At 38.6% G+C, this 26,507-nt stretch overlaps 1 protein-coding gene across 2 annotated transcripts in view; it reads left to right on the top strand.

Moving 5' to 3' along the window:
• The window catches only part of GABRG3 (gamma-aminobutyric acid type A receptor subunit gamma3), a 644,601-nt gene that overhangs the window by 60,618 nt on the left and 557,476 nt on the right, over positions 1-26,507 (top strand). For both annotated transcript variants that reach the window (XM_079915154.1, XM_079915153.1), the window contains exon 3: positions 17,713-17,780. In XM_079915154.1, coding sequence (XP_079771280.1) covers positions 17,713-17,780 — 68 coding nt within the window. The remainder of the gene's footprint in view (positions 1-17,712; positions 17,781-26,507) is intronic.

Raw genomic sequence — 26,507 nt, 5'->3', positions numbered from 1 at the left:
GCCTAGGTTACCTGTTTCTATTAGTGTAGCCTAACTTCAAAAGGTCACTTTGTCGGTTGAGCTTTCTTTGCAAACCACAGTAAACTCTACAATACACATGTAATTTTTATAGAATATATTACTTTCAACTTTGTTCTCTACTCAGACATGTATATCTTATTTTCTTTACTTCACTGTAGGAGTTTCTAAGGCAGTTTATCTAATTTGTCTTTATGTTCCCCTTGGTGTAACATTTTGTCATAGTAGGACCATAACAAATTTAGATTGAATTAAATTGTCTGATAACGATGTTACCAGCTTTTTCTGGTGTTTCTTATTCCTTCTTGCAGATGCTATAGTTTATTTAATTGTATGAGGAGGTTCCTTTAGTAATTTTTATAGTGCACATCTCCTGTGGATGAATTCTCTCAGATTTTGTCTGGCTGAAGATATGTGTACTTACCCTTTCTTTTCTTTTCTTTTTTTTTTTTTGCGGGGCTCTCACCGTTGTGGCCTCTCCTGTTGCGGAGCACAGGCTCCAGACACGCAGGCTCAGTGGCCATGGCTCACGGGCCCAGCCGCTCCACGGCATGTGGGATCTTCCCGGACCGGGGCACGAACCCATGTCCCCTGCTTCGGCAGGCGGACTCTCAACCACTGCGCCGCCAGGGAAGCCCTACCCTTTATTTTCAAAGGATGTTTATTTGTGTATAGAATTATAGGTTAACATTTTTTTCTTTCAGTACTTTAAAAATCTTGTACCATTGTTTTCTGTCCTCTGTTATTTCTTATGATGTAACAGCCATCATTTTCATTCTCTATATAACTTACCTTTATTTGTCTGCTCTTAAGATTATTTTTCTTTAATGACCACTCAGCAGTTTGCTAATGACATGTTTAGGTATAGTTTTCTTTATATTTAAGATTCTTGGGGTTTGATGAATTGCTTAGATCTGTGATTTGAAGTCTTTCATCAGGTTTTGGAAATTTCTTGACTAAAATCTCTTCAAAATTTTTTTCTTCCCCGTTTCTGGGACTCTAAATGTTTATATTTACAACTCGTTGGATGTAATTTGGCTGTCTGCTTATGCAAAACTTGCCTATACAGGCAAGGCTACATGAACTGCATAGAGTGTAATGGCTCTAGGGGAGTGAGCCACTGTATCTAAGGTGGGCTCCTGTCCCCACATCACAGTCACTCTTTCTCAGTGCCTAGGTTTATTCCCTTCATTGTACTCACCACTATCAAAATATTTGGTTTATGGATCAGTTTACTTGTTTCTTATCTGTCTGACCCACTAGGATTTAAACTGTATGAAGGGAGGAGCTTTATGTCTTGATTATGGTCTGTTCTCAGCTCCTAGAACCCTATCCAGCTTGGTAATCACCTGCTGATTATTTGTTGAATGAATAAAGATAAGTAGGAAGGCAAGGATAGGTAACAGGTAAGTATTCAAAAAAAACCCTTTAATTGCAATACTGGAAAAATGAATTGTAAAAGTAGATTTACTTTTACAAAGGAAAGCGAAATAAATTCAAAATAGTTCAGTGAAAAATGTTTTGTACTATTTAGGCTTAATCAATTGTAATAGAATCATAGAATTTCACTGCTGGCTTTTGACAGTTTTAGACACTTCATATTAGTGGAATCATGTAGTATTTGTCCTTTTGTGACTGGCTTATTTCATTTAACATAATGTCATTAAGGTTCATCCATATTGTAGTATATAACAGAATTTCCTTCTTTTCTAAGACTGAGTAATATTCCATTGTATGTGTACAGCACATTTTCTTTATTCACTCTTGATGAATAAAGAAAGATCTAATGCACATCTAATGTCCATAAGTTGATGGACATTTAGGTAACTTCCACCTCTTGGCTAGTGTGTTTTACAGACGTTTTTTAAAGTTTAATGTAATCCCATTTGTCTATCTTTGCCATTGTTGCTATCACATCCAAGAAATTATTGCCAAATCCAATGTCATGAAACTTTCCCCACATAGTTTTAAGACTAGGTGTCTTAAAGTTTTGTCTTACATTAAGATCTTTGATACATTTTGAGTCGATTTCTCTAAATGGGGTTAGGTAAGAGTCTAGCTTCATTCTTTTGCATGTAGATATCCATTTTTCCCAACATTATTTGTTGAAGAGACTGTCCTTCCCCAATGGAATGATAATGATGTAGTCTTGGCACTGTTGTAAAAAATCATTTGACCATGTACACAGGGGGTTATTTCTGGGTTCTTTATTCTGTTCCTTTGGTTTGTATATCTGTCTTTATGCTTGTACTATGCTGTCTTGGTTACTGTTGCTTTGAAGTTGTTTCAAAGTTGAGAAGTGTGAGACTGGTAACTCTATTCTTTTTATTAGAAGAGATTTTTCCTCCTCAGGGTTCCTTCAGATGCCATGTCAACTCCAGGATGGGTTTTTCTGTTTCTACCAAAAATGCCCTTGGTATTTTGATAGGGATTGCATTGAATCTGTAGACCACTTTGGGTAGTATTGACAACTTAAAAATATTAGGTCTTCCCCTCCATGAACCCAAGATGTCTTGTCATTTATTGGTGTCTTCTTTAATTTCAATCAGCAATGTTATGTAGTTTTCAGTGTACAAGTCCTTTGCCTCCTTAGATGAACTTATTTCTAAGTATTTTATTTTTTCTGATTCTATTGTAAATGGAACTTTTCCTTTAATTTCTTTTACAGATTGTTCATTGTTAATGTATAGAAACACAATGAATTTTCATGACTCTATATCCTGAAACTTTGATGAATTTTTTTATTAATGATAACACTGCGTGTGTGTGTATAGAATCTTTAGAGTTCTCTACTTATAAGATAATGTTTCTGTAAATTATACTTTTCTTCTATAAATCCATAATTTGCAATTTAGATGCCTTTTATTTCTTTTCAGGTAAGCTATGGGCTCTTCTTTTATGGCCTTTATTATGGTGAGGTAGTTTCCCTCTGTTGCTAGTTTGTTGAATGTTTTTCATTATGACGGTGTTAAATTCTGTCAAATGTTTTTTTCGAACCAGTTGAGATAATCATGTGGTTTTTTTTCTTAATTCTGTTACTGTTGTGTATTATATTAATTGATTTTAATGTGTAGAACCATCTTGCATTCCAAGCGTAAATCCTACTTGGTCATGATGTATAGTACTTTTAATTTGCTGTTGAATTCTGTTTGCTAATATTTTGTTGAAGATTTTTCATTAGAATTCATCAGAGATGTTATTGGTCTGTATTTTTCTTTTTGTGTCTTTGTCTGGTGTTAGTACAAGAATAGTGATGCTGACCTCACAGAATGAGTTTGGAAGTGTTTCTTCCTCTTTGATTTTCGGAAGAGTTAGGGGAGGATTGTTGTTAATTCTTCTTTTGGTAGAAATCATCAGTGAAGCTGTCTGGTCCTGGGCTCTTCTGTGTTAGGTTTTTATTACTAATGTGGTCTCCTTACTAGTTAATTGTTCAGATTTTTATTTCTTCATGCTTCAGTCTTATTAAGTTGTATGTTTCTATGAAGTTATCCACTTATTCTAGGTTATCCAATTTGTTGGCATATAATTGTTCTTATTAGTCCGTTATCCTTTTTATTTTTGTGACATCAGTTTTAATGTCCCCCTTTCATTTACAATTTTAGTTATATGAGTCTTCTCTCTTTTTCTCTGAGTTAGTCTAGCTCAGGGTTTATCAATTTTGTTGAAATTTTTGAAGAATCAATTCTTGGTTTTGTTGATTTTTTTCTACTGTTTTTCTGTTTTCTATTATGTTTATTCCTGACATAATCATTATTATTTCCTTCCTTTTGCCAACTTTAGGTTTAGGTTGTCCTTTTTCTAGTTCCTTGAGATGTAAAGTTAGGTTGTTGATTTAAGATCTTTCTTTTTTTTAATGTGTTTATTTGGTATCAACTTCCTCCTTAGTATGACTTTCACTGTGTCTCATAAGTTTTAGTATGTTGTGTTTTTGTTTTCTTTTTTTCCAGATATTTTAAAATTCCCTTGTGATTTCTTCTTTGATCCATTGGTGTAAGAATGAGTTAATTTCAACATATTTGTGCATTTTCCTGTTTTCCTTCTCATATTTATTTCTAGTGTCATTCCATTGTTGTCAGGTAAGATACTTTGTATGTATGATTTCAATCTGTGCAAATTTGTTAAGATTTTTTTAATGATAAAATATGCAGCCTATCTTGAGGAATGTTCTATGGCATTTGATAAGAATGTGTATTCTGCTGTTGTGTTGGAGCTTTACTTTTTATGTCTATTAGGTGCAGTTGGTCTGTAGTGTTTCCACATCCTCTGGCACCTTATTGATCTATCTCATTGTTATATCTATAACTGAAAGGGGGTATTGACTTCTGTTAATGTGTTGCTATCTGTTTTTTCCTTCAGTACTGTCATTTTTTGCTACATGTGTTTGGGAGCTCTAATGTTAGGAGCATATATATATATATATATATATATATATATTTTTTTTTTTTTTTAATATTTATTTGGTTGCTTTGGGTCTTAGTTGCAGCACGCAGGATCTTTCATTGCGGCACACAGGCTGTTCGTTGTGGTATGTGGGCTTCTGTCTAGTTGTGGCATGCGGTCTCCAGAGCACATGGGCTCAGTAGTTGTGGCGTGTGGGCTCTCTAGTTGTGGCACGCGGGCTCTAGAGCACATGGGCTTAGTTGCCCCACAGCATGTGGGATCTTAGTTCCCTGACCAGGGATCAAACTTCCTTCCCCTGCCTTGGAAGGTGGATTCTTAACCACTAGACCACCAGGGAAGTACCAGGAGCATATATAATTGTTATATTATCCTGGTGAATTGGCCTTTTTATGATTACATAATGACCTTCTTTGTCTCTTGTGACAGTATTTGTCTTAAAGTCTCTTTTGTCTGATAAGTCGCCACTCCTGCTCTTTTTAGGTTCCCACGTGCATAAAATGTCCTCTTCTATCTTTTCACTTTTAGCTTGTGTGTGTCGATCTAAGTTGAGTTTCTTATAGATAGCATATAGTTTGGACCTTCTGTTTTTATCCATTGAGCCAATCTATGTTTTTTAATTGGAGCATTTAATTCGTTTTCATTTAAAGTAATTATTGATAAGGAAAGACTTACTATTTTCATTTTATTAATTGTTTTCTGTCTTGCAACCATTTTTATCCCTCTTCTCTTGTTGCATTCTTTTATTTTCATTTAAAAAATATTTATTTATTTTTGGTTGTGTTGGGTCTTTGTTACTGTGCACGCGTGTGGGCTTTTCTCTAGTTGCATCGAGCAGGAACTACTCTTCATTGCAGTGCACGGGCTTCTCATTGTGGTGGCTTCTCTTATTGCGCAGCATGGGCTCTAGGCATGTGGGCTTCACTAGTTGTGGCACGTGGGCTCAATAGTTGTGGCTTGCAGGCTCTAGAGCACAGGCTCAGTAGCTGTGGCACACCGGCTTAGTTGCTCCACAGCATGTGGGAGCTTCCCAAACCAGGGTGAACCCGTGTCCCCTGCATTGGCAGGCAGATTCTTAACCACTGCGCCTCCAGGGAAGTCCCCATTTTTCTTTTGTAGTGACATATTTTGATTCCTTTCTCATTCACCTTTGTTTATATTCTATCAGATATTTTCTTTGTGGTTATCAATGCAAGTATTTTAAACATTTCAAAGTTACAGCAGTCTGATACCAAAACAAGACAAAGATGTCACAAATAAAGAAAACTATAGGCCAGTATCATTGATGAACATAGATGCAAAAATCCTCAACAAATACTAGAAAACAGAATCCAACAGCACATTAAAAGGATCATACACCATGATCAAGTGGGGTTTATCCCAGGAATGCAATGATTCTTCAGTATATGCAGGTCAATCAATGTGATACACCGTATTAACAAATTGAAGGATAAAAGCCATATGATAATCTCAATAGATGAAAAAATAGCTTTTGACAGAATTCAACCCCGATTTATGATAGAAACTCTCCAGAAAATGGGCATAGAAGGAATCTACTTCAACTTAATAAAAGCCATATATGACAAACCCACAACCAACATCATTCTCAATGTTGAAAAACTGAAAGCATTTCCTCTAAGATCAGGAAAAAGACAGGGGTGCCCACCCTCACCACTGTAATTCAACATAGTTCTGGAAGTTTAACCACAGCAATTAGAGAAGAAAAATAAATAAAAGGAATCCAGATTGGAAAAGAAGAAGTAAAGCTGTCAGTTTGCAGATGACATGATACGATACATAGAAAATCCTAAAGATGCCACCGGAAGACTACTAGACCTAATCAGTGAATTTGGTAAAGTAGTAGGGTACAAAACTAATGCACAGAAATCTCTTGCATTTCTATACACTAACAATGAAAAATCAGAAATTAAGGAAACACTCCCATTTATCATTGCAAGGAAAGGAATAAAATACCTAGGAATAAACCTACCTAAGGAGGCAAAAGACCTGTACGCAGAAAATTATAAGACACTGATGAAAGAAATTAAAGATGATACAAACAGATGGAGAGGTATATCACATTCTTGGATTGGAAGAATCAACATTGTGAAAATGACTATACTACCCAATGCGATCTACAGATACAGTGCAATCCCTATCAAATTACCAATGGCATTTTTCACAGAATTAGAACAAAAAATTTTACAATTTGTGTGGAAACACAAAAGACACCGAATAGCCAAGGCAATCTTGGGAAAGAAAAATGGAGATGGAGAAATCAGGCTCCCTGATTTCAAACTATACTAAAAAGCTACAGTAATCAAGACAGTATGGTATTGGCACAAAAACAGAAATATAGGTCAGTGGAACAGGATAGAAAGCCCAGAGATAAACCAATGCACATATGGTCTTTGATAAAGGAGGCAAGAATATACAGTGGAGAAAAAACAGCCTCTTCAATAAGTGATGCTGGGAAGACTGGACAGCTATATGCAAAAGAATGAAATTAGAACACTTCCTAACACCACACACAAAAATAAACTCAGAATGGATTAAAGACCTAAATGTAAGGCCAGACACTATAAAACTCTCAGAGGAGAATGTAGGCAGAACACTCTATGACGTAAATCACAGCAAGATACTTTTTGACCCACCTCCTAGAGAAATGGAAATAAAAATGAACATATAGGACCTAATGAAATAGCTTTTGCACAGCAAAGGAAACCATTAAACAAGACAAAAAGACAGCCCTCAGAATGGGAGAAAATATTTGCAAATTAAGCAACAGACAAAGGATTAATCTCCAAAATATACAAGCAGCTCATGCAGCTCAGTATCAAAAAAACAAACAACCCAATCAAAAAGTGGGTGGAAGACCTAAATAGACATTTCTCCAAAGAAGATATACAGATTGCCAACAAACACATGAAAGGATGCTCAATATCACTAATCATTAGAGAAATGAAAATGAAAACCACAATGAGGTATCACCTCACAGCGGTCAGAATGGCCACAATCAAAAATTCTAGAAACAATAAGTTCTGGAGAGAGTGCAGAGAAAAGGGAATCCTCCTGCACTGTTGGTGGGAATGTAAATTGATACAGCCTCTATGGAGAACAGTATGGGGGTTTCTTAAAAAAACTAAAAATAGAACTACCATATGACCCAGCAATCCCACTACTGGGCACATACCCTGAGAAAACCATAATTGAAAAAGATACATGTACCCCAGTGTTCACTGTAGCACTATTTACAGTAGCCAGGACTTGGAAGCAACCTAAATGTCCATTGATAGCTGAATGGATAAAGAGGATGTGGCACATATATACAGTGAAATATTACTCAGCCATAAAAAGGAATGAAATGGATTTATTTGTAATGAGGTGGATAGACCTAGAGTCTGTCATACAGAGTGAAGTAAGTCAGAAAGAGAAAAACAAATACCATATGCTGACACACATATGTGGAATCTAAAAAAATGGTATGATGAATCTAGTCGCATGGCAGGAATAAAGATGAAGACATAGAGAACCAACTTGAGGACACGGGGGAGAAAGGGAAGCTGGGATGAAGTGAGCGAGTATGTTTGACATATATACACTACCAAATGTAAAATGGATGGCTAGTGGGAGCTGCTGCATAGCACAGGGAGATCAGCTTGATGCTTTGTGAAGAATGGGGGGGGATAGGGAGGGTGGGAGGGAGGCTCAAGAGGGAGGGGGTATGAGGATATATGTATACGTAAAGCTGATTCACTTTGTTGTACAGCAAAAACTAACACAACATTGTAAAGCAATTATACTCCAATAAAAATACTAAAAAAATAAAGTTACAGCAATCTATGATAAACTGATATGTTAACTTCCATTGCATATAAAACTCCACTTCTTTACATTTCTTTACCCCTTGTAAAATTTATGCTAATTGATGACACAAATTATTCCTTTTTATATTGTGTATCCATTAACATAGATTTAAAATAACTTTTTATGCTTTTGATTTTTAAAAAATTTTGTACCATAATTAAACATTTTATGTACATACATTACAATTCTATAGGATTCTATATTTGTTTATATATTTTTACCTGGGAGTTTTACATTTTTTAAAGCATTTTTAAAATTAATTAATTTTTAATTTTTGACTGCATTGGGTTTTCGTTGCTGCACAGAATTTTCTCTGGTTGTGGTGAGCTGGTGCTACTCTTCTTTGCAGTGCGCAGGCTTCTCATTGTGGTGGCTTCTCTTGTTGCGGAACACAGGCTCTAGGCACACGGGCTTTAGTAGTTGTGGCATATGGGCTCAGCAGTTGTGGCTCACGGGCTCTAGAGCACAGGCTCAGTAGTTGTGGCACACAAGCTTAGTTGCTCTACGGTATGTGGGATCTTCCCAGCCCAGGGCTCGAACCCGTGTCCCCTGCATTGGCAGGTGGATTTTTAACCACTGCGCCAACAGGGAAGTTCCGAGTTTTACATTTTTGTATGGTTTTGTGTTGCTGCTTATTGTTGTTCACTTCAATTTGAAGGATTTACTTCAGCATTTCTTGTAGGACAGGTCTAGTGTTGATGAACTCCCTCATCTTTTATTCAGCTGAGAAAGTCTTAATTTCTCCTTTATTTTCAAAGGACAGTTTTGCTGGATACAGTATTCTTCGTTGGCACTTTGCGTATATCATTTTATTTTTGTCTAGCCTTCAAAGTTTCTGCTGAGAGATCCAATGATGAACTAATAGGAGCTCCCTTATATGTAATGAATCACATTTCTTTTTTGTTTTCAAGATCCTTTATTTGTCTTTGATTTTCCACAACCTGATTATGATGTACTTCTGTGTAGATATCTTTAGATTTATCCTACTTGTAATTTTTTGTACTTCCTGAATTTATATCTCCATTTCTCTTCTCCAGATTGGACATTTGGGACCATTATTTCTTCAAATAGGCTTGCTGCCCTTTTCTCTCTTAGTTTGCTTCTGGAACTCCCATATGCATATGTTGTTCTTCTTGATGAACCTTATTCCATAGGTCCCTTAAGCTGTCTTTACTTTTCTTCATTCTTTTTTCTTTTAGCTCTTCTATCTTAGTAATTTCGAGTGTCCTACCTTTGAGTTCACTGATTCTTTCTTCTGCTCAGTCAAGTCCGATGCTGAGTCCCTCTAGTTAATTTTTCAATTCAGTTATTGTATTCTTCAGCTCCACAATTTCTGTTTGGTTCTTCTTTATAATTTCTATCTCTCTCATTTTGATATTCTGCTCATGCATTGTTTTCTTGATTTCATTTAGTTGTCCATATGTGCTCTCTTTTCATTTATTGAGCATCCTTATGATGGTTATTTTGAATTCTTTGTCTGGTAATTCATATATTTCTGTTTTATCTCCCAGAGGTTTAATGTGCTCCTTTGATTGGACCATGTTTCTCTGTTTCTTTGTATGCCTTGTTACCTTCTGTGGGATTTAGGCATTTAAAGAAATCAGCCACTTCTCCCAGTCTTTGCGATCTGGTTTTGTATATGAAGGACTTTCAGCTGTCTTCTGACTAGAAAGGCTGGTGATCTCTCAAGCCTTGTCTGGGAATGCATCCTCCCTGGGCTTTTGTGTGTAATCTAATTGAAGAGGTTTGCCAGTTTCTACCCAGGATCTCCCCTTAGGGTCTGCTGTACTGCAGACTCTGCTGACAGGCCAAACCTATTGATGGCTTTTGTTCTCAGTAGTCCCCAACCTCGTGTCCCCTTCTTGTCAGTGCTTAAATTCAGGCAAGACAGAAACCAGTCTCTTGGGCATTCCTTCCAAAAATCAGAGCATTGGACGTATGTTCCACTTTTCCTTTCCTTATATGAGCTTTGGAGCATCTACCCACTGGAGCTCTGAAGAATCTGTGGTTCTAAACTTTAACCCCAGTGCTCTTTTCATTCTTCTGAGAATGTGAATTCTCAAGCTGTCTACTTTAGTAAAACATTTTATTTGAGTGTATACAAATGTGGAATCTCACCATTTACCTTTTTCCATATTATTATTACTTTTCCATATTACTATCAGGTCTGACCCAGGTCTGAGGTGATGGCAGTTTTATCTTGATCTTTGTAAACTCTTCTTGGCCCACTTGAGATCATATGCCTAAAAGGATGATTGAAGAGAAGTGATAACTTTAGAGTTGAATCCATAGTTCTGGGACTTGTGGAGATGGGATTAGCTCTAACACTATAATCAAAAGTCAGAACTGGGGCTTCCCTGGTGGCGCAGTGGTTGAGAGTCCGCCTGCTGATGCAGGGGACACGGGTTCGTGCCCCGGTCTGGGAAGTTCCCACATGCCATGGAGCGGCTGTGCCCGTGAGCCATGGCTGCTGAGCCTGCGCATCCGGAGCCTGTGCTCCGCAATGGGAGAGGCCACAGCAGTGAGAGGCCAGCGTACCGCAAGAAAAAAAAAGTCAGAACTGACCATATAGGAACCCTAAATCTGAAATGGGACCCATAACAATGACTTCATCATCTAAATGATCTAGCACTAAACTATGTCAAACATTTTTGCATGGACCTAGGATCTTGGCAGAACTGTAATATTAACTAAGTTTGCCCATTCTATGTATCTCTTACCCAAATCTCTTTAACCACCCACCCCACTAACCTAATATTCTCCAAGCTAGAGAAAAACTTTTGAAAACACATCTCCATTGAGATCATATAGAGGAAGTTAATATAAGCCTCAGAGACAGAGTATTTTCACTTTAAGAAGGGGCTGGAAAGATTATTTGTGGTGGTGATGGTGGTGGTGGTGGTAAACTCCCCCTGAAGTCATTGTTCCCCAGAATCCCTTTAAGCTTCATTGCCAAAGTTAAGTCTCTGGGAGGTTGAGGGTGGAACTCTGGGGGTTTGCTTCTGTGAGGCTGCAGAATCCTAGATAAGTCACCTCCTCAATCGTGTTTTAACTTCCTGTCCTTAAATGGAAATGAAAATGGTATTACATACTGATAAAATGCAACATGCTTATTACAATGCTATTTAATATACATTAACAGTACTTTTGTCTGTGGGCAATAGCAGAAGGATGGGTAAAAGTACTTAGATGGAAGTTGGTGATGGAATAGGGCAGTTGGTCTACCTCATGCATCACCTTGCCCAGGGGCACTCTTAGTTCAGGTAAACTAAGGGAACAATAAGCTGGAGAGGCCAACAGCAGAGGAGCCCTCACTCCCTTTCCTCAAACGTAGGGAAGATTGGAAGGGAGGCTCCTAGTTATGGGAAGAGCCCTTCTATTTAACCCTCATGGGCATGAGAGTTGGTATTATTTACTTCTCTTTTTTTTATTCATTTGTTGCTATGTAAATGTTTCTATCAGTATATTTAAACTTTTCATGAAAAAATAAAACTTTAAGTGACCAGGGTGACTTTTAGGCATAAATATTATTCGAAAGAATGACAAATGCAAGATTTTGGCATTCTTTTCTGTGTCTAATTCTAGGGGCCTCAGAAGCCATAGCAAAAAACGTTACTGAGTACCTACTATTTACTTCACAACAGTCCAAATAACCCCTCTCAGCCCCCATCGTGAATTAAGTTCTGTTATGAGCTCATCTTAGACGTAGGGGGACTAAGGCACAGAGATGTTAAAAAACTTTTCAATATTACAGAACTGGTGAGGACAGAGCCACTTTTTGTGGCCCAGCAGCCAGGCGACATGCTCCCTTTGCTGTTGCCCACGTAGCACATCTACTCAGCATTCTTTGGGGTCTCCATTCCTCATTCCTACTGCTGCCAGTCTGGGGTAGCTTGTTAGGACTTCCTTCTGTGGACAACTACAGTCACTCCACTCCACAGTTCTGTCCCTGTCAACACTTACCAGCCCTATATTCCATTTATTCTAATCTGTGTGTCTGTCATTATCTATTTCTTGCTTACTTATGAGTGAATAGAAATGGTTTCATTTGTTCTCCTAATGTCACCTTCAGTTTTTTCTTCTCTCAGGGAGTTAGTATAATTTCTGTTGTAACAGATGCCTATTTTCAGGAGTACCCTTGTCTTGGACAATCTCTTATCAGCTCTTTGCCTATTTGACCACTTGAGTCAGCCTGTAGTCACCATCAGGTTCCAGGGAACCTTAAAAAATTATTCCTCCTGTTGCAGTATTTAATCTCGTGTGAAAATTTAACATGTAAAGTCCAAGTAACTATAATAACTCAAAACCATAATTTTCTACATATAGAGTACATGATACAATATATAGAAAACCTTAAAGTCTCCACACAAGAACTACTGGATCTGATAAGTGAATTCAGCAAGGTAGCAGGATACAAGATTAACATACAGAAACCTGTTGCATTTCTTTTACAACAAAATATCAGAAAGAGAAAGTAAAAAAATAATTCTGTTTAAAATTGCATCAAAAAAGACAAAATACATAGAATAAACCTAATCAAGGAGGTGAAAGACCTATACACTCTAAACTATGAAACATTAATAAAGGAAATCAAAGATGATTCAAGGAAATGGAAAGATATCCCATGCTCTTGGATTGGAAGAACTAATATTGTTAAAATGACCATACTGCACAAAGCAATCTACAGATTTAGTGCAATCCTTATCAAATTATCTATGACATTTTTCACAGAACTAGAACAAATAAAATCCTAAAATTTATATGGAGGGGGCTTCCCTGGTGGTGTAGTGGTTGAGAATCTGCCTGCCAATGCAGGGAACATGGGTTCGAGCCCTGGTCTGGGAAGATCCCACATGCCGCAGAGCAACTAAGCCCGTGTGCCACAGCTACTGAGCCTGCACGTCTGGAGCCTGTGCTCCACAACAAGAGAAGGCCATGATAGTGAGAGGCCTGCGCACCGTGATGAAGAGTGGCCCCTGCTCGCCGCAACTAGAGAAAGCCCTTGCACAGAAACGAAGACCCAACACAGCCAAAAATAAATTTATATTTAAAAAATTATATGGAGCCACAAAAGACCCAGAATTGCCAAAGCAATTCTGAAGAGAAAGAACAATGCTTGTGGCATAACCCGCCCAGACTTCAGACTATACTACAAAGCTACAGTAATCAAAACAATGTGGTATTGTCACAAAAACAGACATATGGATCAATGGAATCGAACAGAGAGCTCAGAAATAAACCCACACACCTTGGTCAATTAATCTTAAACAAAGGAGGCAAGAATATACAATGGAGAAAAGACAGTCTCTTCGGCAAGTGGTGTTGGGAAAGCTGGACACATGTAAATCAATGAAGTTAGAACACACCCTCACACCATACACAAAAATAAACTCAAAATGGTTTAAAGGCTTAAGTGTAAGACATAACACCACAAAACATTCTCTGACATGAATCAAACCAATGTTTTCTTTGGTCAGTCTCTCAAAGCAAAAGAAGTAAAAGCAAAAATAAACAAAGAGGACCTAATCAAACTTATAAGAAATGTTTTTAGTACCTGTTTTATTCAGGGTTGGCATTTTAGACATGTGCTAGGAAGTACCCCTTTATGACACCCAAATGGGGCCCCTTACCATGTAACTTGTTGGGCATTTTGGAAATAAAATTTGGGCTTTTTTTCACAAGAGGGGCTGAAGTTTAAAAGGAATGTTGTACTATGTTAAATGTGGTTTTGAATGTCTAGCCCCAAAGATATTGACATCAAGAATTTTTTCCATTAAAATATAATTTATTTACTTTTTACCATGAGGGGGTTTTTGTATATATTTAAATTTTTCTGTATATTATGATGTTTTGATATCTTAAAAACCCTTCCCGATTGGGCAGAAACTGCCTCTTCTAGGGTTAGCCAATTCTTAGAGATGGCAAGGAGCCCAGCCTGGAGCAAGCCTTTGAACATACAGACTATTCAATCCAAAGTCATATCTCCTCTATACAGCCCTTACACCCCAGCAGGCAATACTCTTCTGTTTTAATCATCCCAGGGCCTGGTACCAGGCCACTGGAGACCACCTGTATAGCTGAAAGCCCACAGGAATTATTCAAGCTAGCCAAACTAGCCAACCAGAGCTGTTTACCCTTCCCTGCTCTGCCTTTCCTTCAGAGACCCCAATTCAGATCATGGCCTAAGCACCCCCTCCCTTGCCCTGTCTTCTGCCTCCTGACCACCCTTATGTCTTTCCCATGTAGTTGGGCAAAGCGTGCCATACCTCCTGTCTTTAGGACCTGTGAATAAATCAATTTTGTTTTCCTGAGCCTCTCCTCTTGTGGCTGCACCTGACTGACCATCACATAAACAAATACAAAAAGGCTGAGTAATATTCCATATGTATATACTATGTTTGGTTTACCCATTTATCCCACCATGTGCACTTGGCTTGCTTCCTCCTTTTGGCTGTTGTGAATGATGCTGCTGTGAACATGTGTGCACAAATGTATGTTTGAGTCCCTGATTTTAATTCTTTTGGGTATATAACCAGAAGTGGAATTGCTGGGTTATAGGGTAGTTCTATTTTTTGTTTTTTTGAGGAACCACCATACTGTTTTCCATATTGCCTGCATTATTTTACATTCCCACCAGCAGTGTACAAGGTTTTCATTTTCTCCATGTCATTGCCAACACTTGTTTTTTTTCTGTTTTTTTTAAATAGTAACCGTCATAATGGATGTGAAGTGGTTTTGATTTGCATTCCCCTAATGACTAATAATGTTAAATGTCGTTTCATGTACTTATTGGTCATTTGTATGTCTCTTTAGAGAAATGTCTAAGTCCTTTACCCATTTTTAAATCAGGTTGTTTTGCTTATCTGTTGTTGAGTTGTGGGAGTTCTTTTTATTTTTTGGATATTAACCACTTATCAGACATATGATTTACCGATGTTTTCTCCCATAATGTGGGTTGCCTTTCCACTGTGTTAACTGTGTCCTTTGATGCACAGAAGTTTTTAATTTTGATGTAGTCCAGTTTATTTACTTTTTTCTTTTATTGCCTGTGCTTTTGGTGTCATATACGAGAAATCATTTCCAAACCCAGTGTCATGAAGCTTTTCTCCTATGTTTTCTTCTAAGAGTTTTGTAGTTTCAAATCTTACCTTTAGGCTTCTGATCCATTTTGAGTTAATTTTTGTATATTGTGTAAGGATTCAACTTCAGTTTTTTGCTTGTGGGTATCCAGTTTACATAACACCATTTGTTGAAAATACTTTTTCCCCATTGAATGGTCCTGGCATCCTTATTGAAGATCATTTGTCTGGGCTTAATCTGTAATCTTTGAACTGTAAACCTTGAGTCTCCTGTGGCCAGTCTCTTTCCTGGGTACCACTGTCAGAGCCACTTTCCTAAAGGCTCTTTTTACTTTAGCATGGTGCTGCTTAAATGAGAATTTACTTAAAACAGTTTATTTCCCCCAAGTTTTGTGTGTGTGTGTGTGTGTGTGTGTATGTGTGTTTGTGTTTTCCAAACTCTTCTCTTAAAACCTTTATTATACTATTGCACTTAATACTCATTTGACACTTCCCACTTCAAGCTTTTAAGGCTTTACATCTGTAGGTCCTTTTTATTTAATGAGATTAAAAACCCTGGAAGCCTAAAGTCTAATAAATACCATGAAACAACCAGAAAAATCTCTTGCAAAAAGCAGGTCCTCAACTGATTGACTTAACACAGCCTTTGTATAACATTACCAAGGTTATGCAGCACAGCGTTTGGAGACAGAACACTTGCTGTGTTCTTCAATTAAGTTGAAGAAAGGTGCTACTTACTGTTCAGAGTAGTTAGCAAAGCTCAGCCTAAAATGAAGAATAGTCCTTTTATGAAATTTAAGCACTAGATACATAGTACTTAGAATTGTATTGCGGTGTTTTCCAAAATGCCAACAGCTCTTTCAAGCTAACATGGCTTGGTTGCGCTGACAGATGTCAGAGTAGTTGGCTCCAGTTCATTGTCATTATTTTCATTTTCTTGGAGGTCCGGACAACATGGCTCAGGCTGCAGACTGCTGGTTACATAATTGAACAACAGACTGTGAGCTTACAGGTGCCACTCATAGTTCCAGAAATAGAGTGCAGAAGTCCATTTGTGAATGATTAGTTAGCAAAACTGGTGGAAGCTCGAAATAATTGCAGATGCGAACACCCTTGTTTCCATAGAAACACTCTGTGTTTACGTGCAAAGGTTCAGGAGTCTTGTTCATGTTCCCCTGGGGCAGAAATATTCTGAAATTGGTGTTCTTCTCCCCTTTATCAGTTGCTGAGTGCTGGGGAAAGAGAGACGCCTCCTTTTCACTGGGACGGATCCCTGACTCAGAGGTGGCTGTCTCAGGAATCTCATTACTGGTCTCTCAAGTTCCATTTCTGCCAAGGAAAGGGAAAATGATTTTCTTTAAGGTTAAATGAGCAAATTTTACCTCTGATGCACGATGTTAGATATTACAGTTTCTTGTTATATGAATTTTACTCCCTTATAGTTGGAACGGTAATTTCTTGACTTACTAAAGTGTTATTTTTTTTTTTAAAGAATATGTTGGGGGTAGGAGTTTATTAATTAATTTATTTTATTTTTGCTGTGTTGCGTCTTCGTTTCTGTGCGAGGGCTTTCTCTAGTTGTGGCAAGCGAGGGCCACTCTTCATCGTGGTGGGCGGGCCTCTCACTATCGCGGCCTCTCTTGTTGCGGAGCACAGGCTCCAGATGCACAGGCTCAGTAGTTGTGGCTCACGGGCCTAGTTGCTCCGCGGCATATGGGATCCTCCCAGACCAGGGCTTGAACCCGTGTCCCCTGCATTAGCAGGCAGATTCTCAACCACTGCGCCACCAGGAAGCCCATAAAGTATTATTATTTTATGAGTTGTATGATTTGAAGTCTGTGAGATGTGTGTGTGTGTTTCTTAGGTAATAATGACACCAATAATCAGTATTTCTTAATCTCCTTTGGTGTATGTACTCTCCAGATCTTTGCTTTGAGTTGCAACCAGGTAATGGATAAATAACTTGAATTGTCCCTGATATTACTCATTACTTGGGTTCGATTTCTTAGCATAACTTTGACATTAAATTTCTTATGTAGTGTCTTATATTTTATCATTTTATGTTTTCTCTGCCATATAATCAGCTAAACAAATGTTATAGAGTATCTTTATGGTCATCTATCACTGGCAACTTGCAGTGTATAAATATCCTGTTTTTTAAGAATTTATTAAATATGAGTAAGAATCTTTAATCCTTGGAGAATTGTAACTACCTGGCAAGTCCCAAAGAAAAATACACCCCTTTCCCACATGCCGTTGAGCTGTTAGTGTGTGACTCAGAGGAAGTTTAGTAGCACTTTCCTCAGTCTCTCTGGCACAGTGTATTAACACACATTTGTTTTCTCCACAGTAAAACCCACCGTAATTGATGTTGACATCTATGTTAACAGCATTGGTCCTGTGTCATCAATAAACATGGTAAGAAGCTATTTTCTTTTCTGATCTCACAGTCTTTGCATGAGTTCTTGCCTACATTCTCGTTGTGGGTTTCTGCTTGAGATTTATCATGCAAGTTTAAACTCACAATTGACTTCTTAAATATGTAGTATTTATTGGAAGTTTAAACACTGAAAATGGTAAAACTCAAGGAGTAGAGATTGTGACACCAGCAGTGAGATATTGCTCTAATGATTAAAAAGTATCTCATCCCCATCTTGTCCACAAGTGTGTTTACTGTGCGTAGATTTCCAGATCATGTTATTTTCAGTTGTGCAGTCAATGGCTATGTCTGACCTCATTTATACTAGGGATGAATATAAATGACAGCCTTTTTACTTTAGTTCATTTTTCAAGATCCAAAAGACCTGCCTTTCAACATTTCTCAGGAAAGGATCTGAGATTACCTAGTTGATACTTCTGTCTCCCTGAGGGTAAATATCCTGCCTTTTTTTTAAAACAGGGGAGAAAGTATGGGATCAAGTATATGTGTGATTTTTCCTAATAGAGGAAGGTATTTTCACAGACTTACAAGCAAAGTGAGCTCCAGTAGTAACTATTTCTAGTGTAGAAGAAGGCCTTCCCTGTACAAAGTGCTTAGCTCTTAGGAAAGTGCTGGTATGTTGGCATCCACCAGTGTCAGGGTCTTCTCACAGGCGCCTCAGGCTGGGGTGGGCCTCCCTGAGCAGAATGTGGAGGATTTCAGGAGCAGGCACTTGCTTTGTGGGCCCAGTGACACAGGAACCCCTAATGCTGGGGCCTTCTTTGTGCTTCCCCGCTGCACAACGGCTCCTGGATTTCGGGGATGCTTGAGGCTGAGGGGGGTTCGCAAAATGCCAACTTAAGAAGCCTTCCTTTCATTGCAAAGTTCTGTGGATGGAAATAATTCTTCCAAAATTAATAGCAAAATCTTTTCTTTTCATTGCCAGATATTAAAAGTGTTCATCTTTTCCTTGTTGGTATAAAGGTTCCATGTGGGGCTAAAATTTATGGGTCACTCACTTTAAAAAAAATCCCCTATGTCATCCATACACTGGAGATGGGCCACTAGCAAAGAGGTGAAATGAATAAAAGAGGATTCACCCCACACAACCTCTGGGCTGCAGATTGTGAAATGTAGACCGTGACTGTAATACTTCCTTTTCCTGATAAATAATTATTCAGTTCACCACACTGAGTAGTCATTTCTCAGTTTGTTTCTTATTTTGGAGTTTTATTTTCTTACACTAGTTCCACCACACTTTATTCAGACACTGATTTATGTCTAACAATAAAACAGAAGTGCCTCTGTAGATACATAGTCACAAAATTGTTTTAGGAACAGTTGCTTGTATCTGCATATCTAGGGATTATCATGAACTCCTGTAACCTTGAGATCTCCTTTGTGCCCAGGATTAAGTTTTGCTGTTGGAATTGATATACTTTTCTGCATGAAAATCATAGGCTGTAGAGGAGGCTAAAAGTAAGTAACAGTCCCCACAGTGTGATAAGGACTCTGCTAATGGCTGGCACCCCCTCAGAAAAGCCCACTGCAGTTGGGATAGATTTATCTGATGACATCTTCTCAGTCTGGGATGAGGCCGATAGGCAGGGGTCTGCCAGGTGGGACAGGTAGGAAGGTCCTCAGTAAAAGGCAGGACGGCAGGTATGTGACACGACTGGGGACTGAGGGATTGATGTGCTGTTTGAAGGCCATGTGGGTGTGTGGGCTGTGGACCTGCAGAGACTGAGGCTCTGAGGCCATGTGTGGTGAAGAGTCAGCTTCACCCTCAGCTCTGCCCCAGACAGACCCTGCTCTGGGGAGTGTGCAGACCCTTCCATCTGAGTATGTGCACGTCTGACTTCACGAGAGATTAGTTCAAATCCAGATTCATAAATAAACCATCATCGTGCCCAGAGAGCCAGAGCAAAGGTAGATTCATGTTCCCGGAGGAGGGAATGTGCAGCACTCCTGAGAGAGGTTTCAGAGGCCTCAGGGTGTCAGGGGCTTCCGAGTTGCTTTTTTTTTTAATTTAAATTTTTATTTGTAAAAACATTTTTTTTAGGTTCACAGGAAGGTACAGAGATTCCTCATATACTCCATGCCCCGACTCATGCATGGCCTCCCCCACTATGAACACCGCCTCCAGTGGGGGACATTTGTTATAGTCAGTGAACCCATGTTGACATGTCATCGTCACCCAAAGTCCACAGTTTGCACTAGGATTCACTCTTGGTGTTGTACATCTGTGGATTTGGACAAATATGTAACGACGTGTTTCAACCATTACAGAATCATACAGAGTAGTTCCACTGCCCTAAAAATTCTCTCTGCGTCTGCTTCCTAAAGGAAGAGTAGTTCCAGCCTTTGTGTTCCTAGCACTTTGCTTGGAAGTCAGAATGATAAAGGGCTTCTTCTCCCATTGCTGAGTACATCACACATACCCACTATTTCTATGAAACTAAATGACACAGTTTCAAAAGAATTGTAAAGTAGTCTAAAGTGGACCGCGTGAAAAAGAAAAGCAGTTCAAAAGTAGAGAACTGAGTGTTTAAGAGGGAATTGGGGATTGAGTCAGCAATAATAATAAAAAAATATGAGAGGGACTAAAACAATCAAATTAAAAATCATATTATGGGAGAAAGGCACAATTTAGAGATGTGTACATGATTTAAGGATGTAAATTTTTATTGCGGTTTTGATGATAAGCTAAAGCCTGATAAAGTTATGGCTTTTCCCCCCTAAATATTCATTTAACAATCAAGGAGAGAGAAAACCACAATTTCCTCCTCCCCCTCGTCTCCTCCCTCCCACTTTTCTGCTTCTTTTATTGAGATTATTCATACTGAAGTTTCAGTTTCAGACATTCTCCCTGCAAAATAAAATGAAGTTGCATTTCGATCTCTTGTTTAACAGATTGATTTTCATTGTCTTGTCTCTCTTGGAGTTGTTTATGCTTTTTCTAGTTATAGAGGAGATTAGAAATGGTTCAGATGGGTTGAAGAGAATCTTTTTTTACAAAGCCTCAATCACATACTCTGGCTTTGTCATTATAACATATCTAAATGTGCACAGTTCCTCACAGAAATTACCCATCATTTGTTTCAGGCCTTGTATGGAAGCTGCATACAAGGGAGCTTGAGAGTTTATTTTTGAGAATATTCACTGTAAGAAACCTTTTACTAATGGAGCAAAGAAAACTAATGCTTTGATACCTATTCTCTGCTATCAGTCTGTCTCATTTAATCTTCGTGAGATCATGGTAGAGAAGATACTGCCTTTCCCACTTATTTGTGAGGAGTGAGCTGGAGCTGATGGGGATGGAGACCCCAGAGCAGTGATTCTGACTCTAGCCCACTGCGTTTCTGCGGTCATCAGGAACGTGCAGCAGCAGCACCTAGAGACCTATAGTTCTGACTTGGAACTTGAGATGAAAAGGGCTCAAGGGTGAGTCTAATGCTAGGATCGTTTTCCTTTTATTAAAAAAAATTAATAAACTTTATTTTTTAGAGCAGTTAAAAAAAATTCCCAGCTTTGTTGAGATACAGTTGGCATATAACATTATGTAAGTTTAAGGTGTTTGGATATATATATCCAGTATACTGCGAAATGATTAAAACAATAGGGTCAGTTAACACTTTCGTCGCCCTACATAGTCCTTTTTTGTGTGGGTGTTGAGAACTTTTAAGACCTACTCACTTAGCAACTATCAAGTATATAATACTGTATTGTTAACTATAGTCACCATGCTGTACATTATATCCCTGGAACTTAATTTATCTTAATACTAGAAATTTGTACCCTTTGACTAACAGTTACGCATAAGTACCCCCGCCCCCTCCTCCCTGGAAACCAGCAATCTACTCTGTTCCTGTGAGTTCTGGTTTTTAAGATTCTACATGTAAGTAAGATCATACAGTATTTGTCTTACTCTTTCTGACTTATTTCATATAGCATAATTTTAAATTTACAGAAAAAGTGACTAGAAATCACAGTTATCATATACCTCTAAACACACACACACACACACACACACTCTCTCTCTCTCTCTCTCTCTCTCTCTCTCTCTCCTCGTATTATTAACATCTTGCATTAGTGTGGTACATTCGTTATGAGTGATGAATGAATATTGGCACATTATTATTAGCTGAAGTTTATAGTTTACATTAGGGTTTACTTTTGGTGTTGTACATTCTATGGGTTTTCACAAATATATTATGACATGTATAATGTACTCACCATTATTTTATCATACAGAGTATTTTCACTGCCCTAAAAATCCTCTGTGCTTTACCTCTTCATCCATACCCTCCAAGCCCTGGCAACCACTGATCTTTTCACTGTCTTCATAGTTTTGTCTTTTCTAGAAAGTCATATTTGGAATCCTCAGTATGTAGCCTTCTAAGACTGGCTTCTTTCCCTTTGTTTTTAAAAGAACTGGTATAAGTCATCTGAGGATATCTAAGACTTGCAGTGATTGAGTCAACACGATGTGACTGTAACAGCTGTTTGTGACGGTGTGTCACCCAGAAATTAAGGGGGCGGCTGTGTAGATCATAGAGACGGGTTAAAAATCATTAGTATATGCTTCATTATATGATCCATAGCCAAAAGTATAAAACTTGTAGTATGGCATGCAGCCAGGAGGGGCATGGGGATACATGGGGGCCCGTGAAACTCGCTGTGACATCTGTGAACCTCATCCCTGCTCCTCTCACTTTTGGCTGCAGTTTTGAGACATGAAGTCAACGACCATGTGGAATCACACAAGGTCAGGAGGGAAGAAAGTAAATTCCATTCCAAGAAATCTGTTAACCACTGGAGGATGTCCATTGCTTTGTAAAACTTTTCTGAAGGCACCTAAGCTCAGGAAAGTCCAAAAGAAGTGAAGGCTGGAGCACCACGGTGCCACCCTTGTTTTAGTCTTCTTTGCATCTATGCTGCTTAAGATTCATCACAGTTTTTGCATCTACAGTTTGATATACTTCATCAGTTTAGCAATAATGTTGGCCATTATTTCTTTAAATATTGCTCTGCACCATTTTCTCTCTCTTTTCATATCCTAGGACTCCAGTCCTGTGAATGTTAAACAGTTCTCCCAAGTCCCATTTGTCCCTTATGCTTGTGGTTTTATTTACATCCCTTTGCTCTCCATGCTTCAATCAGTGGAAACATTCCAGTCTACTTTGTAGCATCCTAAGTTGCTGCTCATGTGTCTGTTATCTGTTAAAGCCATCTGTTGAATTCTTTTTTTAAAAAAAAATATTTATTTTATTTATTTTTAAATTTATTTATTTATTTATTTGGCTGTGCTGGGTCTTAGTTGAGGCATGCGGGATCTTTTTTTAGTTGTGGCATGCGGGATCTTTTTAGTTGCAGCATATGAGATCTAGTTCCTTGACCAGCGATTGAACCCAGGCCTCTGCATTGGCAGTGCAGAGTCTTAGCCACTGGACCACCTGGGAAGTCCCAGCCATCTGCTGAATTCTTCATTTCAGTTAATGTAGTTTTCATTTCTACAATTTTAATTTGACAGTTTCTAATAGATGTAGTGTCTCTGGTGAAATTCTCCATCTTGCAGTCTTTGTTTTGAACACGTTAATCATTCATTTCTAGGCTGATAGCTGCAGTATCTGGCCATCTGTGGTATCATTTCTGTTCTCTCCTTTGTTGCTTGGCCCCATGTTTTGGTCTGCCTGGTAATTTTTTTTTTTTTTTAGAACTATTTGGTCACATGTGTTTTTTTTTGTCTGCATCGGTTCTTAATTGCAGCATGCAGGATCTTCGTTGTGGCATGTGGTCTCCTCATCGTGGTGTGCGGGCTTCTCTCTTGTTGTGGCGTGCGAGTTTTCTCACTCTAGCTGTGGCACACAGGCTCCAGGGCGCGTGGGCTCTGTAGTTGTCTGCCTGGTAATTTTGATTATGTGCGAAAGTTGTAGAGACTTCACGCAATGTTCCCTCTCGTGTCTGGAGGTCAGAGCTGGTGTAGGGGCTGCTCTGCTGTCTTGCTGAGGCTCAGCTGGGCTGTGGTCCCCACCGCCGCAGTCTTGGGAATAGCTCCGCAGGAGTCCCACCTGAGGGCTTGAGATGCTTCCCAAGGCAACTCCAAAGTGGTCCAAAACTCTAATTTTTATATTTCGGACAGCATAAAATGGCTGAAAATTCTGCTCTTTTTAAGCCATTTTTATGACTGCTTTATCACCTGTGCAGATTAGTCTGTAAACGTGTTGAGGGAAACACCGTGTGCTGTTTGGCTCATTTCCTCGTCATTCCGTCTCTCTAAAGCCTCACCCCTCCTGGTAGGGCTCCTTGGCTAACCCAGACTCTGTTTATGCCTCGGCTCTGCTGGGTCCCTCACTCCTAGCAGCCACTCCCCACCAGCTCCTGCACATGGAGGCCAACAGGAGGTAAGTTCTGGGGAGAGAGGGCATGTGCCTTGAAGTGCAGTCTACCTGCTGACCCTGCCTTCTTGGTGTTGGGCCTCTTAAATCAGTTTTTAAATGTGTATTTTATCCAGGTTTTCTATTTGTTCTTAGTGAGAGTGTTGATCTAGGGCAAGCTTTCCCATCATAGCCACACACCTTTGATTTAAAATTTTAAGTTTAGGTGGAATAAGTTTGATTTCTAATAGTTGGCAAGGAAATAATTTGGAGCCAAGAGTTAAGCCCTATGAAACTTTACTGTGCGATTTTCTTCTTGCTTCAGTAACCTTCCCAGATGTCTTCAGATTAGTGAGAAGGGAGGGCTTTCTGAAGTCCATTCTGTCCAGGTTTTCATATAAATGATGATTCTTTGAGGGAAATTAATGATGTATTTCTTCTGGCAGCATTAGCTTTAGAGGAACAGAGCCATGGTCTGTTTGTTGTTGGTTTTTTAAGAGGATGGTCTTGTATGTAGTTTTAATATCCTTTTAAGAAATGAAAAACAATATTTATATTTATATATATTTATAAAGTGTGTGTGTTTGACATTTGGTTCTTCACTAGACATAAAGCCCTTTCCAGGGTAACAGCAGTAGAAATAATGATGGTATCTAAAATTTACATATTATTAAATAAATCAATAGAATATTGGAAGAGCCACATGGCATAAATGGGAAAGATTTCTGGAACTTAAAAAAAATCTCCAAGAATGAGAAAGAAGATGGCATTTAAAGGCTTTAAAAACTAGTGAATTCTTTTTAAACCAGAGATCCAGTGAGCCTCAGTCTGTAGCAGGTACCCATTTGACTGTGAACCCTTGAGGCCAGCACCCACATCTCTTTTTGGTCCCCTGGGACTCAGTTGAGAGGCCCTGATGAGTGTTTGTCGAATGAATGAATAAAAATCATTTTCAGCCTCTGCCTCTCCTCTTATGTACCCATCGTGCATCTCTGTGTGTGAGTGTGCACATCCTGCATACCCATACACTTCCCATGTCTTTCGGTTACATTTTGATCAGTGAATAGATCCACTTACCTTGCTCTAATTGTATTAGCTATTACACTGCTGCAAAATTTAATCCTGACAAACCTGTGGAGCCTGTTGATATCATCAGCCAAGTTTATGGCTAATAGAGCTTAGGTGTAGAACCCTCAGATCGTATCTCAAAGTCTGTGCGTCTGGAAAGATGATAGAACCAACACACACACTTTAAAGGAAATCAGTGGGAGCTATGCTAATGGGCATGTCTTAGATAAAACCAGTGCATTTAATTAATTAATTTATAGTTCTACCATTTATTTTATTTTTTAACATCTTTATTGGAGTATAATTGCTTTAAAATGGTGTGTTAGTTTCTGCTTTATAACAAAGTGAATCTGCTATACATAAACATATATCCCCATATGCCCTCTCTCTTCAGTCTCCTTCCCACCCTCCCTATCCCACCACTCTAGGTGGTCACAAAGCACTGAGCTGATCACCCTGTGCTATGCGGCTGCTTCCCATGAGCTATGTATTTTACATTTGGTAGTGTATATATGTCCATGCCACTCTCTCACTTCATCCCAGCTTACCTTTCCTCCTCCCCATGTCCTCAAGTCCATTCTCTACATCTGCGTCTTTATTCCTGTCCTGCCTCAATGTTCATCAGAACCATTTTTCTAAGATTCCATATATGTGTGATAGCATATGGTATTTGTTTTTCTCTTTCTGACTTACTTCACTGTGTATGACAGACTCTAGGTCCACCCACCTCACTACAAATAACTCAATTTTGTTTCTTTCTATGGCTAGTAATATTCCATTGTATATATGTGCCACATCTTCTTTATCCATTCCTCTGTCAATGGACACTGAGGTTGCTTCCATGTCCTGGCTATTGTAAATAAAGCTGCAATGAACATTGTGGTACACGACTCTTTTTGAATTATGGTTTTCTCAGGGTATATGCCCAGTAGTGGGATTGCTGGGTCATGTGGTAGTTCTATTTGTAGTTTTTTCAGGAACCTCCATACTGTTTTCCATAGTGGCTGTTATCAATTTACATTCCCACCAACAGTGCAAGAGTGTTCCCTTTTCTCCACACCCTCTCCAGCATTTATTGTTTGTAGGTTTTTTGATGATGGCCATTCTGACTGGTGTGAGATGATACCTCATTGTAGTTTTGATTTGCATTTCTCTAATGATTAGTGATGTTCAGCATCCTTTGATGTGTTTGTTGACAATCTATACCTTCTTCCGAGAAATGTCTATTTAGGTCTTGTTCCCATTTTTGGATTGCTTTGTGGTTTTTTTTTTTCAATATTG

Source organism: Stenella coeruleoalba (assembly GCF_951394435.1).
Source record: "Stenella coeruleoalba genome assembly, chromosome: 2".
NCBI lineage: Eukaryota > Metazoa > Chordata > Mammalia > Artiodactyla > Delphinidae > Stenella > Stenella coeruleoalba.
This window is presented reverse-complemented; position numbering and strand designations above follow the sequence as displayed.